Source organism: Anser cygnoides, chromosome 14 (assembly GCF_040182565.1).
Source record: "Anser cygnoides isolate HZ-2024a breed goose chromosome 14, Taihu_goose_T2T_genome, whole genome shotgun sequence".
NCBI lineage: Eukaryota > Metazoa > Chordata > Aves > Anseriformes > Anatidae > Anser > Anser cygnoides.
In genome coordinates this window covers 7952255-7969994 of record NC_089886.1, presented here as the reverse complement: position 1 = coordinate 7969994, position 17740 = coordinate 7952255, and the positions used below count along the sequence as shown (strand labels likewise).

At 41.9% G+C, this 17740-nt stretch overlaps 1 protein-coding gene across 22 annotated transcripts in view; it reads right to left on the bottom strand.

Annotated features, from left to right (window-relative positions):
• Positions 1–294: 294 nt before the first annotated feature.
• The window catches only part of SGCD (sarcoglycan delta), a 517792-nt gene continuing 500346 nt past the window's right edge, over positions 295–17740 (bottom strand). For all 22 annotated transcript variants that reach the window (XM_013176020.3, XM_013176026.3, XM_066977269.1 and 19 more), the window contains 2 exons: positions 2329–2452; positions 295–638 (listed from right to left, as the gene is read on the bottom strand). In XM_013176020.3, coding sequence (XP_013031474.2) covers positions 465–638; positions 2329–2452 — 298 coding nt within the window. In that variant the 3' untranslated portion in view covers positions 295–464. The remainder of the gene's footprint in view (positions 639–2328; positions 2453–17740) is intronic.

Genomic DNA, 17740 nt, shown 5'->3' with positions numbered 1-17740 from the left:
ATTTAATGGTGCAAAAATAATCAGAGATGCTGCTCTCCCCTTTGTATGTTGGTGGGTCTACATTGGTTCCAGGGTCTTGACCAGCCAGCAATCCCATTGCTCTTAGAAGATGATCAAAAACAAGGGGTGATCATTAGACTATATTATTACAGAAGGGTCCAGGGGAGCATCAAGTCCAATTCAGTAGATTGTACCAGTAAATTTTGGTGGGGGAAAGAGAAATGCTACAGAAATGTAACAGGGTCACCCTGGGATTCCTTGTACTGAAACATCATTTTACACAGAGGATATATATAATTTTATATATATATTTTATATATATATATATTCACACACACGCGCGCGCACACAAAAAAAGTCTTTGATAGGCTTTCTGTGTTCTAGTAAAAATAGTTGGCAGCTGCAATCTGCGAGACCAGAATTAGCTTTTGTGCTGCCTGCAATGCCCCACTGCAAATTGTCTCTCAAAGGCAGACGCTTGTATTTATCTGGCAGGTCGAGCTAGCGCCTGCCTGAGACAGAAATAACCTCCCATTGGGACACACACAGAGCTCGTAGATTTTTTGCCTGGACCCTGCAGAAGAGGAAGATCCTTGAGGCAAGTTAGGTAGTTTGATTTTTGCAGAATTCAATGTTATCTGAAGTCGGAGAGGGGGAGAGAGAAAAAAGAGAGAGAATTAGTGAAATCTCTGTTACCTGCTGTTAATTTAGAACTTGTGTTTAAGGAAGCATCCTTTGGACAACTGAGCTGCTACAGAAACTTGGCAGGCAAATGTGTGAAGCTGGGGAAAGTCTGATATAAATCTGGGTGAGTGTATTACCTGCCTTTACTGTGAGCCTCCTAAGACCTCCATTTTTTTTCTGTTAATCTACCCACTGTGTTTTCATGGCTTTCAGGAGCATGTCTGTGCCTGGGTTAACCCTTGCAGCACCCAGCAACACGCCTCATTGCCTGGGGAAGAATGTACGGTTCACCTCCACACAACAACCCCTCTCCTCTGCTGGGACTTCTGGCACTGTGATCCCATTTCCTTACAGGCTCACGGCTCTGACTTTTACGTATATTTTATGTAAACATATATATACACTTATGTATATTAAAAAAATATTTAAATGCCATAACAGACCCGAATTTCTCTTTACAAAGCAGCACATAAAAGTGAACATGTGGCAGCTCTCAGACACGTGGCAGCTGCAGAGAAGTGTTGTAATATTACTGAGAAGGGCAGCGTCAGATAACCTGCAGTCCAGAATATTACAGGGCGATTGACAGTATTTGCTCTTATCTTGCAATTACAGGAAAAATTGCCACTTCTGTTTTAGTATCCAACCATCTAATCGCCTGAAAGAGACAGGTCAATATATGCATTTTAAAGGCAAATTAGTGTTAAAAACATAAAGGGAACTGCTTGCAGTCATGAAATGCCTTGGATTTCAATTGTGGTATATTAGGTAGGGTTTTTTGTTTGTTTTGCTTTGTGTTTTGTTGTTTTGTTTTAAAACCCTGGTCAGGCTTTGGAATATATTAAAATGCCAACATTTAGAAACGGCAGGAATCGCAGTAAGAATCCCAAGCTGTGAATCACACCTAAGATAGGAAAACATCAGGCTATATTGGAGCTCTGCTGGTGACAGGTTTGTGTTTTATGGGAAGCCTCCTGCTGAGGCTCTCCTTGGGTTCCCCCAACATCCCCATCTTTCTTTTTTTTTTTTTTTTTTTTTTTTTTTTTATGTGGTGGGATGAAGGAATGAGAACTGGTGTGCACATATTCGTGAGACACCAGAAGAGGCTTAACTCAAGACCTATTTTACTTTTGTTCTGTTATCAGTTTTAGTTATTCTCTCTTTCCCTTTAGAAGCTTCCCCAGTGTAACAACCTCTGTCTCCTAATATTCCCTTTCTTTCCAAAATGAAAACATCAGCTACAAAAGCTTTTCAGATCAATACAGGTGAATTAAGCTCTTCTTATAGAAAAATGTATGATATAAGATTTAATTATGTTGGCCAAGTAAATCTTGTTTTAAAGTGACAAGGAAACAAAGAATTTAGGAGCACTGTGTACTTTACAGCTGCATAAATTTGCTTGAACAACAGATGCTATTATCCAAGCACTTTAAAAATAATGAATCAGCCTTCTCCACAGAGCGAGCCTTGTTTGCATATGATATGTTCAATCACTCCTAGCACAACCTAAGCTATGAAGGCTGCTTCACCAGTGCTTTTAAACGACTGTTTAAAATGGAGCTGCTAAGTGAATCTGGAGGTTATAAATCTGCAGATCTGTGGCTTGCTTTGCTTTTGCCATAAGGCTTGACACTCTTCGCTTACCTCTCCATCTTTGGATTCCAGCCTGAGCTCTGTCCTGCATGTGGCTTTCAAGCTGCCGGCCTCAGCGTTGATCTCAATGCCTTTCGGAGCCTCCATCACCAACGCGCGTGTAGGTGATTCCAGTCTGCAACAGAAAAGGGAGTTACAGAGCCTGCTGGGTTCGATGTGCGTGCTTAACCTCAGGCTTGAACAGCCTGGCTGCCCATTGCAAGGCAGCTTAGGACCTACTGAAGTTCAGATCCATGCCTGGTTTAGTCAGTGGAAAGCAATCATATTGAAGAAATCATGGTAAAATACATCACAAATTCAATCTGCTAACAATTCACATCAACTTTGCTATGCCATAAATTCTGGAATGAGATGCAAGGTGCAATAAAGCTTCCCCTGTGATCAACTCCCTCGTACACAAGCTCAGATTTGTAACTAATGAATACTAATGGGAGATATTAGCAAAGCAGCGTAGCTACACAGAGAGTGCAAGCACTTTTCCTCCTGAAACCACTGCTTAAACAGGAACAAATTCATTCTCATGACTCCCTATAATGTGAAGTATAGGAAGTTTAATGACATAAAAAAACTGATAAAAAAAAAAAGAAAAAGAAAAAAGATGCAGACGCCCCCAAATTCTTTGTCCTCAGTCCTACACTCACATCACAGTGCTCACAGCCAGCACACTCTGCAGTGCTTTGACCCCTCCTAACTGTGGATATGCCAGAGAGATCCGACAACCCTATTGCAGCACTGGCTAAACACCGCCAAACCTTTTAGTTCAGGCAATTGAGGTTAATGCTTTAAGATCTAGAAGTGCAAGGTTCAGTCTTTCTTGCTAATTATTCCTTCATAGGTCTTGTATTATACTTGTCTCTTCTCGTCTTTATAAAACAGTCTCTTATTACTTTCTGTGTTGAAAATAATAATAAAAAAACCATTTCACTCTCTTCAGGAATGTCCTCCTAGTTGATTTTATCACAATTTATTTACTGTCCATCAGAAAATCCAGGCTATGGTCTCACCAGCTGAAGTGAGCAGGAAGACTTGAACAGAAAAGCCTCTGCTCGGAGTGCTCTGGTCAGGCAGCAGCGATCGCGATGACAAAAGCAAAACTCAAGGGTAGAATCCAACACCCAGCTTTCTTGGGCATCTTTTAGGATTTGCTTGCATTACTGCAGCAGCACGTCAGCTGTTTCTCTGCTCTTCATATATAATCATTTGTGCCAGTAAGTGTATTCTTAAATGGACTCCCGCTGGTACTGAGACAACATTATGGGAGACAGGGAATTTGGCTGTATTTATTGCAGCCAACAGTTCAATAAAACAGAGGCACGGTTTCCTCTGTGTGGCACTTTCCAAGTTATGACTTTCCCTCTTGTTGGTGTCTTCATATTGCTGGGTTTCAAACACCTTCCCTTAAGACCCCAAACTCATCCGTAATTTCCTGGCTGACTCAACTAAACCTAAATTTCAGAGAAGTGAGGGATATACAGCCCAAGGAGCAAGCACTGTCTCATGGTTAGCAGCCTCTGCACAACTATTCTGAGATGCTTTTTGTTTGCTCTCCACAGGGAAGTTACATCCTACATAAACCTTCTTCTGATCCCTCTGCTGCTATCACCCCTTGGCTGTTTCCTGTATGAGGAACCTAAGGTTAAAACTGCTGGTACTCTTTTCTTTTTCTTTTCTTTATTTAATTTTTTATTTTTTTCCTGATTGAATTGCAGATTGCATAGAGGAAAAAAAGCGTGCAAGCCTGCAAAGAATGACTGACGTGAAGTAATGCTACCTGGGCTGTGATTCCCTCTGACCTTCCAATTGCAATAGCTGCCTTTCCAGTATCTGTTAGAATTTCTTTATGGTAAAAAATAGTCACAGCATACAGCCTTAGGGCTCTGGAACATCCACTCTGGTGGCTTTCATTACGGTGGCCGAACACGCTGTCCGCTCCACATTTTCACTAGAGATTTCTACCCCAGGATACAGCATGCTCTTATCCTTGGTGGTACAGCCCACAAACTCGTGTCTACCCTGAAAACTAAGGACCCTCTGCTTGCACATTCCCTCCTGCTGTCTCTGCACCAGAGGCAGGATCCTCCTCCGGAGAAGCAGGTGGCTGGGGCCAGTGATGTCTTAAGTCACTGTAGCCAAATTCACCAGAGGATGTGTCCAAACCCCAAGACAGCTCAGCTAATCCGAGGATAAAATAATTCCCAGGAACCATGGCCAGACAACTCTTCAGCTCTCCAGCATCCTAGTGGCTCTTCAATTTCTTTGATGTCTTGGCTGTCTCAACATATTTGTTCATCTGTTAATCTTGTAGCTCCTCTGCCCACTGAGAAATAAATCTTGTAAGTGCAAAGCAGCACTCAGACACCACAGTGCAAATGCACTCATCTGCAGCAGCAGCACTCGAGTCCGGCCCTTTGCGGGAGCAGCCTCTGACTCCCCCACCAGTGCTCTGCTGGAGCGTGTGAGGGGCTGGGAAATAGGAGAATAATTTCCCATGATGGGGGGATTGAGAGGGGACCTTCTCCTTCCATACCTTCCCTTATGCACACAAGTCCTTGTAACACCAAAATGAGTTAAATCTGTGCTTTGAACAAGCTAACAAGCGCCTGGGAGTCTATTAGATAACATTGCCCCAAAGTTTTAATCTCTTTTCATGTCTAACAAAGAGAGTGAGTTGTTCTCCCTCCTCCACCCAACAGAATCCTACAGGCAGGATAACTGCACCTTAAAAACAGTAATGAAAACCCATGCAACTTTAGACACATCCTAGTCCCTACAGAGCTTCTTGAACCCTGGAGACACATATATTCCTCTCGAGCATCTCCTGATAGTCCCTGGTGTGACGTGGGACAAGCATTCAACACCAGGGCTCTGCTGGTGGTCCGTAACCCACTGACTCCCTGCAGCCCCACGTGTGTTTTTAAAGTTAGCTGAGCCCCCCACTCTTGTCATCCTAAATCACTAATTCAGACAGCTGCAATTTTGCTGACATGCTGAATTAACCAAAATCCATCCCTTTAATACTAAAAATATCATTTTGAAGCCCAGAGCTTTTTTTTTTTTTTTTTTTTTTAAAGAAACTTAAAACTATGGAAATGAATGCCAGTACTTGAACAGCAAAGTGCAGCTCTTCCAGTGCTGAGAACCTTGTGCTTGCAGCCTGAGTGGTTTTGTACTTATGCTGTGGGTTTGAAGCCTGACTCTTCTCTCTCACACCTGTCTGACAGCGGTGTAACTCTATCTGCTTGCAAAGGACTTTTGTCCCAATTTATGCTACTGTAAGCAAGGACAGAAAGGTCTTAATAAAGTTTTCTTTGTCATTAGAGGGGCATATGATTGCAAGGGATTTAATTTGATTATTTTCTGATTTCCTGAATGAATCCCTGAGACAGCTGTCTTTAAACCAGGAGCTGAAAAATCTATGCAAAGCCAGAGAAAGCATTTGAGGAGTTTATGCTCTAGGGGGTTTGAGTAATGTTTACCGAATACTTTCATTTAAAGCAAGTGTTTAAGAGACACTCTGCTTTTAAACCTAATTCTGTCTTCCAGAGCAGAACCAATTTGGAGATTAATAATGAAAGAAAATGATTTAGCAATGAACAGATAATTTGTTCAAAATCAACATTTGTTTTTCAGTATGATACTCTGGAGTTTTCAGTAGGATTCACATCCGGCTGGGTGTTAGCCTGTACTTACAGCAGTAGGCTGGAAAGGTGGCTGCATGAATATAGATTGTTTCATTATTTGCTCCTGCTCTTGAATTTTCCATCCCAGCAATTGGCACATAAGCCCTTTTTATTGACCATGGGTGGTGCTTATTTTTTGCTCCAGTGTCTTGAAGACCAGCCTCTGACCTCTCTGCCTGAGCTGTGCAAAGAGGGTAAGTTCACCGCTATCCACAGAGTTACGCTGATTTCCAAACATGACAAATTCAGAACCGAGATAAACTGCTTCCGCCCACTGCCATAAAGCTGTTCCCGTCCCAGCTACCAACCTCCTGGTAGGTGGATGAAGGGTCTCCTGTCTGGGTGATGACCTGCATCAGGGGAACCTTTCTTATGGGTCCCTGGGTTTCACGCAAGCCAAAAATTTTAAAAGGAAAGTAAAAGTAAAAAAGGAAAGTAAAAGACACAAGTAATAGGATTTTCAAAGCTATCAAAAAGCCCACAATCCACAATCTTATTACACCAGGCATCAGGTACTTTTGAAAATCCCATTGAGCATCTAAATGCCATAACAAATCTGACCCTTAATCTCACTTTTTAGTTCTGCAACAGAGGTAATAGCACTTCCCAACTCCACGGGGAGAATGAGAAGAAAAATATATTAGTGGTTGTGAAGCGGTTACATACTGTAATAACTGAGGCCAGGTAAGTACCATAGCCAAAGATAGATGGCTGGCAGATGGATAACTGATCTTTCCAAAGCTGCAGTATTAAGCTCTTGCCTTCATCAAAAATACCGTTCCTCCCACTGAGCACACTTGGCCTGCATAGCAATGTGCAGGATGATGTATGCAGGGGAAGCCTTCCTCCAGCTCACCATGCCTAATGGACAGTGCTAAATGTGCCTCTTAAGCCCTCTTACTCAAACCTATCACCAGAGCAGCTCTGATTTTAAAGAGGTTGATGGCTTGTGTGCATCTGGTAATGAACCCCTCTCCGGCTATCGCTGGAAGTTCTGTGGTCCTGAGAGTCAGCAGGAGAGCAAAATTTTTGGTGCCATCCCCACTTTGTTTTGAAAACTTCAGCATAATTTAAAGGAGGTCAGCATATGAGTTTGTATTGCGGTTCCAGTTAAATTCATTCTCCTGGAAAGATCATTACTTGCCCAGATTTCTAGGTTTCATTTCCTTCATCATAAACAGCCATATTAATTACTCCAGCAGCATGGATTATATTTCCTTCTTGTCCCTCTCCTTTCCTCACTCCCCTCCAGAATAATCCATCGCTTGCCTTACGATTATGAATGACCTTTTGAATATGGGGAGAAGAGAGGATATTTCGGATGTGAGGGCAGTAACACTAGCAGCTAGGGGCTGCTCATGTGCTTCCAATAAAATGGATATCATTTCCTTAAAAAAAAATAAAAGTTTAATGTAAATAGTTCAGTGGGAAAATACTCATTTGGGTCCAGCATTGATACAAACAGGGCTTGTAATTCACTGGTAAAATACAAGGAATGGCCTCAAGCTTCAGAAGTTCTTGTCCCCAGCAGGGGATTTTTTTGCATTAGCCACAAACTTGCTTGCAGTGTGGAAATGGAAAGAGAAGTTTGCTCTCAGGAGGTGAGGAGCATATGATGCAGCAGTGTGGTAACATGAGCTAATTTAATTTTGCTTAGAAACCTCTGGACTGAGAATAGAGCATGTATTACTGCAGCTGTAGCCCATTATTTCTAATGACTCTAATTATTTCTTATGGTATCCATCTGACCAGCTATAAGATTTCACATTGAGCATAAAATTAGCCAATGTTACCACTGTGTCTGCTTACATCTCATACAATTGGTAAATTATGCTAGCAAGTAAATGTAGAGCTCCATCAATTTGCTGGTAATGAACCAGTATCTCAGGCTGAAATTTGTTTTCAGTTTTAACTCCCTTGTTTCGATGAAATCAATGGGATCACCTATTCCCAGTGACTTATACTTCTCACTCCATTATTTATGTTATCTTACACATATCTATTTATAGAAGAAAACACGATACTTTTTTCTCCATTAATTGGAAGGTAATTAGCTTTTACTGAATTGAAAAGAAACCATGCTAAATTTCAATTTCCAGAATGCTTTTAAACTTATTATTTTTTTTTCATTGCCTTAACTCTGCTTCGTAGTGGAACAGAAAATGTTTGACAGAAGAAATAAGTGGCTGGATCTGGGTCTCACCTGGTCAAAACCTAACCTGAAGTTCAAGCAAGATCTTCTAATCTTACATGGAGCAAAAGGCTCTGCTGTGAGCAATTCACTTCTTGCCCAGACTTCCTTTCTCCTGGAAGAGACTGCTACTTCATGAGAACAAAATGAGCTAAAATATGGTAATGACACCAAGCTTAAGATAAAATAGGAAAAGAGAAAAAGAAAAAAAAAAAAAGGAGCTGGCCTTGGTACATCAGAATGAATTGTTAAAATAAAAAGAAGAAAATACACAATCTCTCTCTCTCCCTCTCTCATTCCTAACCAACATACCAAAATTTTGACAAAATATGTTGTCGCATATGGCACAGTACAAAAGCAGCAAGTACTCTGAAAGCTTACAGAAGTATCATCACTAATAATAAAATATGTATCCCTGTTATTTATTCCCTAGCATTGACATAAATCTTGTTTTCAATTACACTTTAATGAAGCACACCAATTACTGTTTGAATGGGGACATCTGATTATAGTCTCAATCAACAGAAATAAATCTTGCTTATGAAAGGTTTCCAGGGTATTTTCTTTAGGAACATTAATTATGGAAGTAAACAAGGATATATTATTATCACGGCACTCAATTGTAAATCCCGGCTCTAGCTGTAAATACTTCTTAGTTTGACAGCAGGCATCACAATACAGTTTCCAGTGATCATGCTGCAAATCTGTTAAGTGACAATTCCAGAGCAGCCATATTCTAAAATAGATTTTTATGGCCTGATTTTTAGCCCATCTAATTCCTAACATGATCTAGAGGACAATGAATGAGAATTCTTTCAGCTATCATGCACAAACCATGGTTAATTCCTAAGGAAAATCCAATTAAACCTGTCAGAGACCTGACAGGAGCAGAGGTCTAATGATGCTTTATTGGAAATTACACTTTTCTAATTGAGCCAGAGATAACTCTGGTTCAAATGGCAAGGGGTGCAACAACTTGCTTCTCTGTATTTGGACAACACAGACAGTAGGGAGATTTTTGTACAGTGACGAGTGAAGAGAAAGGAAAAGAAATTGAGAAAATAATGTGAATTGCCCTTGTGCTTAAAATTTGAGCTGCAAATATTGTGTTTAGCGAACTTTTCCTAAACAGAGTCCATGCTGAAATAATACCCTTCTGACAATATAACGGAAATACCTTAAACTCCTTCAGAGTTTACGATTCTGGGAGGAAGAGTAATTGAGTAACATGAGCAGCTTGAAACCATTACGAAGACGCTCAGCTAATATTGAAAGATTTGAGTGGGTCTAGAAAAATGAGAAACCAAAGAAGTCTGGAGGTGCGGTACAGCTCACAGGAGCGCGCTGCTGGCAGCGCTAAGTGGGAGAGAAGCAGCTTTCATTTCCCTCTGAAAAAATATCATCCCTCAGCAAAAGGAAAAATTTGAGCATGCCATTCCTCCAAGAACACTGCAAGTCCCCTGTTGTAGTCTTCCAGGACACTTTGCATACACATAATATAGCTGCAGCTTATTCAGAGTACTAAAAAGCAGTAAAAACAGAAAAACATGGATGAATCAAAATACAATTGTAAAATCTTTGCGACTGCCTACTGTGCTACGGCATTGGAATTGCTGAAGGAGATGAAGGAGATGTAATTATGCAAAGTTGTCCTAAACGTTGGTGTTTCTTTTTAAAGTAATCTCTGAAATGGTATACAAGAAGCCAAATATAATATTTAGTGGACAAAAAGAGAGATCAAGCAGAAGATATCAAATTAGTCTAGGGAGAAAAAAATCGTGTAATACTATTGAGATCTAGTTTCATTATGAACTAGCAATGGGGAAGTGGTGAAGGTTAGAAAGTGTCAAAGAAAAAAGTACGAGATTAATGTTTAACGAAGTAGAGGAATGACAGAAAATTAAAATCATCTGGATAATTAAAAAATTCTGTTGCTTATAAATCAAGGAAGGAAATTATCATAGAAATTGGGAGACAGTACAAAATGATGTGCAGTAAATACAGATGTGGTAGAAGACGATGATGTATTTAAGTGGGCAGGAAAGGGGATGAGGGATGCAAAATGAATCGTTCCTATTCTAAGTGTAGAGACGACTGCAACGACACTCCCCTCACCCGGTGGGTTGTGAGCAGATTGGTCTTGCTCCGAATCCCTACTGTGCCTGACAGACCTGAGCAGAGCTGTCTGCAGGATTACCTCCATCCTGCCGTGCTCAATCTTTCAGCCTTAATTGATAAGCTCGAACACCCAGAGCCATTATGGGGCCAAGTGGTGGGAAACCTCCACGCAGCCAGGGCTGGCTGCGGCCAGAAGCAGCAGCAGAAGGGCCAGGGGCCGCATCCTGAGCAGGTACAGCCCGGTGGGTGCCAACGCTGGAGGCACGGTGACAATTTTCACTCCTTGGCAGAGGTGTTATCAGCTGGGAGCATGGGGGTGACTGATAAAACCGTGGTTGTAGGTGGGACTGAGAAGATCCAGCCTGTAGAATATAGCCCTGTATATCGATGTGATCCTGCCACAGGAGACGCTATGAAATACAGAAGCAAAAAGTCTGCTCTGGCTGGAGGAAAAGCAAGGGACAGATGTCCCCTCTTCTGGCACAGTCAGAAGTGGGACAGTAAATGACATTATCACTGAGTAGTTGAGTACGAGCTGGGAACTAAACCATTGCACTCTTAATGATGCCCTTGGCTGGAACTTAAGAGCCTGTTGTTGCTTTTATTACAAAAATCTCACCACCAAATGTCTCCTGGCACAAGGTTACATGGCCTGGGTCAAAACTGGTCAAGTAATGGCCTCAGGCTGGAAATTCCTTTGTGGAGGTGAGCGTTAACTGGGCAGTGCCAAGCTGTAGAAAGGCCATGCCTGCTGCCCACAGCTTCTTTGTGCTCTCAGCATGGCCAAGGGACAGCCTCAGGAGTCAGATGTGCCCCAGCTACTCCATAAACCACCTTCTTCTGCGTGTCTGCTATACCTTGTTATGTAACTTATTGCAATAAAATAAAACAAATTGAAACAAAATAAAATCCTCCTCCTGTCGGGTGCATTAATGAGCACACTCATTTCACACATGGACAAAATTAATTACTTTTTATGTTACCATAATTGCCTAAACCACAAATGCATTTTTCAGAAACAAAGGTTGGGCTGGTGTAAGTTTCTAATTACAGGTTGAAAGCTTCTAATTAAACGACATAAATTGGAAGAAACCTTTTCAGCCAGAATTACAGAAGAGGCTGCTAAGATTGGGTATTATCTTGATGTACTGTCACCCAGCCAGGGAGAAGATAAAGAAATAGAAACAGAGCACGGCAGCTCTTCAGCTGTGCCACTGGCACCGCTTAGTACCTAATATCATCAAACTGCTGCCATCAGGAACATGCAGAAGATGAGCACATCGCAAAGATGATTTGGGGAGCCACTAAGTTTCCTACTAACCCTGAGACACTTGAGTGGGGAGAGGGATAGCTGTGTTGTAGCCTGGAGGTAACAGCTGAGGCTTAAATGGTCTTTTTCCATTTCCAAAGGACAGAAGGACATTGATTTAAATAATAAGCCACACAAGGCATATTTTTCAGGCTAGGTTATTTCAAAGAGCTCTAAGGATGTCAAGTATGAAAGGCTGGCAAAACGCAGCATGACTTGGGCAGTCAGAGAGCAGGGTGCATGAAGGTATGCTGGCTCCAAGACACCCCCATCACTCTTCAAGATTATAGTAAATTGGATCTGGTCTATGTGAACGGGCACAAGTGGTGTATTAGCTCTTGGAGCACGTAATGAAGTTTATGTTGGCTTCTGGATGGCTGCAGGAGGACAACTGCTACCTGAATTGGCATATAATTAGAAAATCCAATGGAAAGATGGTACTTGAGTCAGATAAAACTTGCTAGATTGACCCATTAAGTATTTATTAACCTAGCTATATACTTTGGGGTGACTTTAATGTGCAGTACAGGCAGCCATTGACCACTGAATCAATTTGGGCCAACTCTCTGCTCCTTCCAAGGCTTGCTTTTCTGTCCTACTTCAGAAGAAGACTGTATGATGCAGATTTTTTATCTTCTTTTTTTTTTTCTTTTTTTTTTTCTTTTTTTTTCAGGGTGTTAAATAACCCTACTAAGCATGCTGTCACTGACAGAGAAAAATCACTTTCTCGTGATAACCCAAGTACTCAAATGATAGGGTTACTGGCAGGGGTGCAGTGCTATGCAAATATTGCAGTCATTATCACCAGTAGTTTGCATGCAGTCTTCTACACTGGGACTGTTTTATGAAGAGAAGAAAGGTTGATCCAGATTTCCATTTTAAAATTCTTTTTGAAGTCTATCTATCATGGGATTTTTACATGCCATTTGGTCAGACATGAAGGAAACGGGTCAGGTAGATTAAAGTCTTACGTGGACAGTGCACAGGTACAGCCTACAGTGCTTTCTGCAGTGCTGATTTATTTTTTCGCTTCCTTGATGATTTATTCTATTCCTTCTAAAAAGATTGGACTTAATAGTAAATTACTTACAATAAGAAATACAGAGATACCACAACTAGAAAGGATTTGAAATGGTAGAATATAAAACCTGCTGGAAAAGAGGTGTGTCTGCATGCATCATATACTTGGTGGTGATATCCTTTGGAAACACGTACAGACTGCCGTAAGTGGATTTGAAGAGCTTATTTAGCATGACAAATTGGCTACAACCTGGTGGCTATTTCTGAAAACCCATTTATAGACCTTCAGACACTGATACTCCTGTGGCATATTCATTCATTGTACAGTCAATTTATAATGATTCCACCAAATTAAATCTTTATTAACAATCTTATTGACTCTGGTTTTGACTTTTTGTCCCCTCTTTTAATTAACTGCAGTAATGAGACAAGCAACATCCAATATAACAACTGACCAAACATTTTATTTTAAACCTGCAGTTTATTTCAAGCAACTTCACAAAAAAATGAAGGCTGAATTGCTATTTGCTAAATGTCAATTTTCACACTCTGCTGAACCTTTTCTGAAGCATGTCAACCACAAATCTGTAGTCATTTTTTCCCCTCTGATCACAGCTATATAGAGCATGTAACAGATTTTCAGTTACTTTTCATTTTTATGCAGAAAAAGTACCATTTGCTGTCCCCAGTGTACTTCACAAAATGGTAAATACGCATAATTTGTAAATCTAAAGGGATGCATATGCCAAAGTTGTGGCCTCTTTCACAGTCACTATTTACACCAGCAATACAATTTTATATCTGCATGCATAAGGAGACGGGAATGACCCAAACTCCTCAAATACAACCCATTGCTATACAAGAATAGGGCTCCATCCAGTTGTCTTGTGTACTGGGCTCCTGCTCAGAACTAAGGAGGTGTTTCAACCTCCACCAGCCCCAGCAGATGGTTTGTTGACAGACTTCCTCTGTGATCAGAGGCACTCCTCATGTTTGCAGCTGAAATTCCCTGCCCCTGCCCTGCTGCCTGGCAGACCCAAAGCAGCAGCATTTAATCACAAGCATCCACACCCGTCCTAGTACAGGCGACTATGGCCATCTACAGAAGACTTGGCTACATGGAAAAGCAATACCTTTTACTGGGCCAATACCACTGTTGACCACTAAATTTCACCTAACTCTCCCATACTTATTGCTATTTGCTGAAGTTGGGTTAGCAAAGTGGAATCACAAAATATGCTATCTATCTGAGTCAGGATACCACTACTTGATAAGGATTTAACCAGTATCCCTAGCATGATTTCTGGCATATAACTGCCTGGATATTAGTTGCTCATTCCTATATCAAACCTAGCTGACCTGTCTTTGAGAAAGATCGTTAATTTTTCATACACGACCACCGACATAAGATTCCTCTACATCCCTCTTTACATTATAGCACTGCTTCATAACCTATTTTGATAATACTGGAAATTTTCCTGTGAAGACTGTCCAACAGAGAACATGAATACATGAAAAATAAATACAACTTCTCTGGGGGAACGTCAAGAAAAAGCCAAGGAATGGGCAAGGCTGCTGAGGACAGAGAGTGAGAGAGAAGAAACACTCCTGTGTGTGACCATTTCCAAGCCACGCATTGGGCACTGTTGCCGTTTGGGCACTGAGGAGTTTTGCAAGGCAACGGGAGAGACAGGGAATATTCAAATAAGTTATTTTCCAAGCTCTTTGATAGCCTAGAATGAAAATCTTAAAGCCATTTGAGATTTCCAGCTAATTTCTTGCTTTCAAATATGCAAAGGAAAAATAGGTTGGGAAATGGTGCAGAGAAGAAAATAAAGGGATTGTGTGGGTGTGTGGAGGGAGGAATGAAGCACAGAGAGAAAGAGATCAAGCAATAAAAAAAAGCCAACTTTCTGTAAAAGAAAGTACAGAGATGTCTCCAAAGGGACTACTTTAATTCTAGGAATAGGATGTTTTGCAAATTCAAAGCATCAATTTATCTTTAGCTATAAATGAAACTGTTTTCTGTTTATCTTTCGCAAATAATCACTCCCAAGTAAAACATATGTTTTAAGGTACGGTTTGGCAGTCTTTCAAGAGAGGTACGCTGGATGGTATTTTTAACTAAGAGACAGGCTGAACCCGGTGGTGGCATTTCACCATGGGAGATCACCACAGTGGCAGGGATGTAGGGAAACAACACTCCTGTCCTGCTCCATGTGGAACTGGGGGAACTGGAAACTACAAAGCAACACTACTTCACAGGTGCTTGTCTCAAGAAGCTGTGATCCCTGCTCTTGGCTGTTTACGCCAGCACCCATGCTGTAGATTGCTAGTCCTTGTTTTAAGGTATAGAAATCCGTTCTCCAGCTCCTTGGGTCAACACAGCCAAATGAGAAAATGTTCAACATTTCTTGACCTCCATGATGTTCCTTCACTCCTTCCTTGGGCAAGTCTGCATTTTGGCTGTAATAACCTTCCTTGTATGACTTTTTTTTTTTTTCTTTTCAGATAACAAAGAGACAATTACAGCTGCTAAGGGAGCAGGTCAAGCAGAGGTGAAACGAAATGGATTAAAAAAAATGAACCAATGTCAGAAAAGCCTCAGTACCCCTCAGTGGCATAATCACTTCCTAGAACAGGTTTTTAGCTGGGAATTTCATTTCCTTCTACTCTATTTTTTGTTTTTAAAAAGAGAGGCAGGCAGGGAGGAGGACTGGCTTTGCGGTTGAAGCACTGAAATTCAATTTCCAGCCCCATGATGAACTGCCTTTGTGACCACAGGTGGGCATGTTCAGTGCTCCCTGGGTTTATTGCAGTGTAGCAGCAGTGGGCATGGCTCAGCACAGCCCAGGAGCAGTAATATACCCTTCTCCTCAACACAGCAAAGTGATACAGGCAACTCTTCACTGCTGATTTCTCCTAGTACCCAAGCCAACTCATTAAAAAACTTTCTCATAGAAGACTGCCACCTCCACTGCAGAGCATGGCCCTAAACCACTGCCTCCACACGGAACTTCACCAGATGGTTTCACGTAGTGGGAATGCTCCCAGGTAGACAGAGGTAACCCCACTGACTTCCTAAGTACTGCCTTCAAAAGAAGTCAGTGGAGTTACCTTGGAAACATAACACTGGAAAGCAAATTGGATTCCAGACCTTTAATTCTTCCTTTGCCTGGCAAAAAAAAAAAAAAAAAAAAAAAGTTCAAGAGAAAAAAATAATCGTGGTTATTATACTGCTTCAAAAACAGCAATCAAAACTGTAAGGTAGTTTTTTTTTTCTTTTTTTTTTTTTCTCCAGAATTCTTTGGTTTTTCTAAATTGCCTGCACTCTCGTGGTACCTCTCAGCAGTCACATTAACACTATGTATTGATTGTCTCCTTGGTAGGCAGCAGGAGGGAAAATAAACCAGGCAAGAACTTAAAATCTGTTTGGGTTCCTCAAGCGCATGTGGAATCTGGACAATCTTCTGTGGGTGGCCACCGTCCTGCTGAAGCTTTCCTGCTGAAATTCCTACCACAGTCTCCATTCACATCAGTTGCCAAACACAGGCAACGCCAAGCCATCACTGAAGGCAGAAGCCAAGGTATCCTCCTCCCTTCTCTTTAAAATGTTGGTGCATTTCTATTCTTTCAAGCAAAAGGTGTATCACCATCTGTCACTATGACAAGTTTCCAAATGTTTCCTGCTTCCCATCGACACAGACGTGCTATACGCAACGGTTGGCACATCACACCCCTTGCACCAGAAACACTGAAATCTATCATTCCCTGCAACATCCCCATGTCCCAGCAGCCAGGAGCAGTTGATTCCTGCTCCAGAATAGTGAGTGCAGTCCTCGTGTTGTAGCCCCAAGGAAATGAGGACTTCTGTGTCACCTCCACGCACCATGCTGAAGAGACACATTCAACACTGGACCTTCCAGTCCAAACCAGTACCACTTGCTACCGTTGCCCAGGGTGACTGCTGGGGTAAAGTACTGAAAGGAGTCACCTGAAAAAATTAGTTATTTGGACACTGAATATCAAGCCTACTGTATAAAGCTCAGAGAAATCTATATATCTGTATCAGAGAAATACAGATACTAACTTGCTGAGTCAAGGAAGGAGCCGGTCAGAAAATAGCGGGGAAGGTGATAATTGAATTTTCTTTCCTGTGTTTCGATGAGGAATTTGTGACATCTGCAGTTATTCATATGGCACAGTGCCGGCAGTCAGAGGTGGAGTGCTGACCGGGGCCCATCGCTGGTTAGGGAATTGCGGTGGATTGATGCCAACTGCATGTATTTGGAGAGTTTCCCAAAGCTTATACGTAGACACAAGTGAAGTGTTTCCTCTCTTCAGTTTCAGTGTCAGCTCTGGCAGAAATCCCCATAGCCGATTCCCTGTGGAGGAAGTCTCACAGCTCCCAGATTCCTTCATCTGCATGCTTTTCAGTGGAATATCTTCCCCAGGGGGAAGGCAGTGCTTAGAACTGGTTACCTCCTGTCCCCCTCTCCAACACATATAAGGGATGTACTCAACATTCATGACTCACCCCAACGATTCCCACAGACCTCTCTTTTTCCTTCTGTACTACTATAGAGCAAGTGACCTGCCCTCCTGCAGCCTGCAGAGCGCTGAGCACCTCTGCAGGGATGTCAGAATGTGCTGCTGCCTGCCCAGGGCTGCACGGCGCAGCGGGGGCTGGCAGGGTGCAGCTCTCCATCAGGGATGCAGAGAGAAACCTTGGGTGCAGGTTTTGTCCAGCATTACTGATGCTGACTACACTCTAGTATACTTCCACAGATGACAGTATATGGAGGATCTTTATCTCCTCTAAAGGATATCTTTTTTAAAGCAGTCACATCCTGACAGTCATGCTGCTTTAACTTTACTGCTCTAGTTAGAGGTATAATGTGGGGCGAGCTTCAAGAGATATAACTGGACAGGCCTGTTTTAATTGTTCCCACTAGACCTGCGCTCTGTGACCTTGGACATCTACAGAGCCATAAATACGAGCTTTGATTGCTGTTCCCATAGTGACTGGCAGGAAGAACACACTGGAGGGTGGACCAGGACTGCTTCAAGCAGGCAAGCAGCAAC